At 43.4% G+C, this 1,799-nt stretch overlaps 1 protein-coding gene across 1 annotated transcript in view; it reads right to left on the bottom strand.

Moving 5' to 3' along the window:
• Positions 1-1,427, bottom strand: part of LOC147026978 (keratin, type I cytoskeletal 19-like) — a 50,632-nt gene extending 49,205 nt beyond the window's left edge. Inside the window, exons 1-2 of the mRNA XM_085882934.1 lie at positions 921-1,427; positions 234-316 (exon numbers count right to left, since the gene is read on the bottom strand). Of these exons, the coding sequence (XP_085739060.1) occupies positions 234-316; positions 921-1,412 (575 nt within the window). The 5' untranslated portion in view covers positions 1,413-1,427. The remainder of the gene's footprint in view (positions 1-233; positions 317-920) is intronic.
• Between the last annotated feature and the right edge of the window lie 372 nt (positions 1,428-1,799).

The following is a 1,799-nucleotide window of genomic DNA, read 5'->3' on the forward strand; positions in this document are numbered from 1 at the left end:
AGTATGTGGCTTTAGCTCTGTTAAACTTATGCTGAATAGGCAGAGTCAGTGCAACTGTTTATCCAAGAAGAGCTATATATATATATATATATATATATATATATATATATATATATATATATATATATATATATATATATATATATATATATATATATATGATTTCAATATCCAGCTGGATATATGGAGCATGGAATTCTGAAGGCAAAAGCAGTCCTTTCAACCTTACTCACTTGGACTTGAAGTCATCTGCAGCGAGATGCGCGTTATCGATTTTAAGCACGATGCTCTCGTTTTCCAAATGCTTTTCCAAAAGCTGCAAAAATAACACATCGATCATTATCAGGAAAAATTCCATTCCCAAATAATTTTTGAAAGTAATCGATATTTTTCCTTCAACCCAATACTCCTGAACGAGTTTCTACATAGAGGAAGGGGAGTGACATCATTGAAATTAAAGTTTACTGCAACTTCTGCTCTCCATAATTTATTGTGGACTGAGCAAAAACTGCTCCAACCTCGTTTTTACAGGAAGAACTTTAACATCCTGTCGAAAATGTGTGGTTGGTATCCGTCAGCAACATTGATGGAGTTCTCGGGATATCACAAGACAGCTTCCTTGAGGATCTAATATCTTTAGATGTCATAACAGGGATTTTTTATTTCATTAATCCAATGCTATTTGTTGATACACATGATTAAAGAATGTTACTTCCCTCCAACCCAAGGATTTTGCGCAACAGGTCATCCAGCAACTGCTTTGGATGAAGTGACGTCATTCTATAGACCGTATCGATATATAAGATCGTGACGATTTGTTGAATTGGTAAAATGATACATTTTACTTGCTTACAGAACATTTGTCAATAACACACTACTGCTGACAGATGACAGAAGTTCCGAATGCAGGTCCGTCGTACCTTTTTCTGCATGTCTTTGACCGTATCATAGTAGTGCGTGTAGTCGGTGTTTGTCGCAGCATTTCGATTGATGAGCAATTGCTTGATCTTAACCTCAAGATCTTCATTGCTGTGCTCCAGAATACGCACTTTATCCACGTACTCGGCGAGGCGCGTGTTCAAATCCTGCATTTCCATCTTGGGGTTCACATACTGCAGGTCGCTCATGAGGTTTGAGCGACAAACCGCTCCTCCGGGCGCAGAGCCGTGCATCGTCCCGAACGTGCTGCTGCTGCTGCCGCGCCACGAGGTGGCACTGAAGTTGCGGCTTGTGGTTCCACCGCCGCTCGCCCTGCGCTCTCCAGTCACTCTTAGAGAGGGCGAGCGAGACATGATGTGCGTGCACCGTCGGTCTGCGGGCTCTGCTGCTGTTTGCTCGAAAATTGAGTTCCGAAGTGCTCCTTGGCCAGGGGAGGAACACTTATAATCTCCCGTACAAGTCGCTTCTTGCATTCTGAGTGATGCGCATCTCAATGAGCACCGATAAACCGCCTGAGGGAGAATTTCGTATTCGCATTTATGTGAGCCTCGTGCTGAAACATGTGTGCGCAAACAGATCGCTCGGCTTATTTTCACCCTTACAACGATGTCGCACACACGCGCGCGTCTCGGGGCAGCGCGCACACGTTGGCACGAGCTCACAAACTTACTTAAAGCTGGAACGGCACTCGGTAGAGCACATACCTCCGCCAGGTTGAACATCACCTTTTCTATCCCACTGATGGACTGCATCTGGACCTGAACTAAAATCGAATCCGTTTGTTCTTGTCGCCAAACCAACTCATCCACCAAGTTTTAGAATTGCTCGTCCACAACGTTTTTAGATATCATGATATGTAC

This window comes from Eptatretus burgeri, chromosome 5 (genome assembly GCF_056783735.1).
Source record: "Eptatretus burgeri isolate ZD-2024b chromosome 5, Ebu_testis_v1, whole genome shotgun sequence".
Taxonomy (NCBI): Eukaryota; Metazoa; Chordata; class Myxini; order Myxiniformes; family Myxinidae; genus Eptatretus; species Eptatretus burgeri.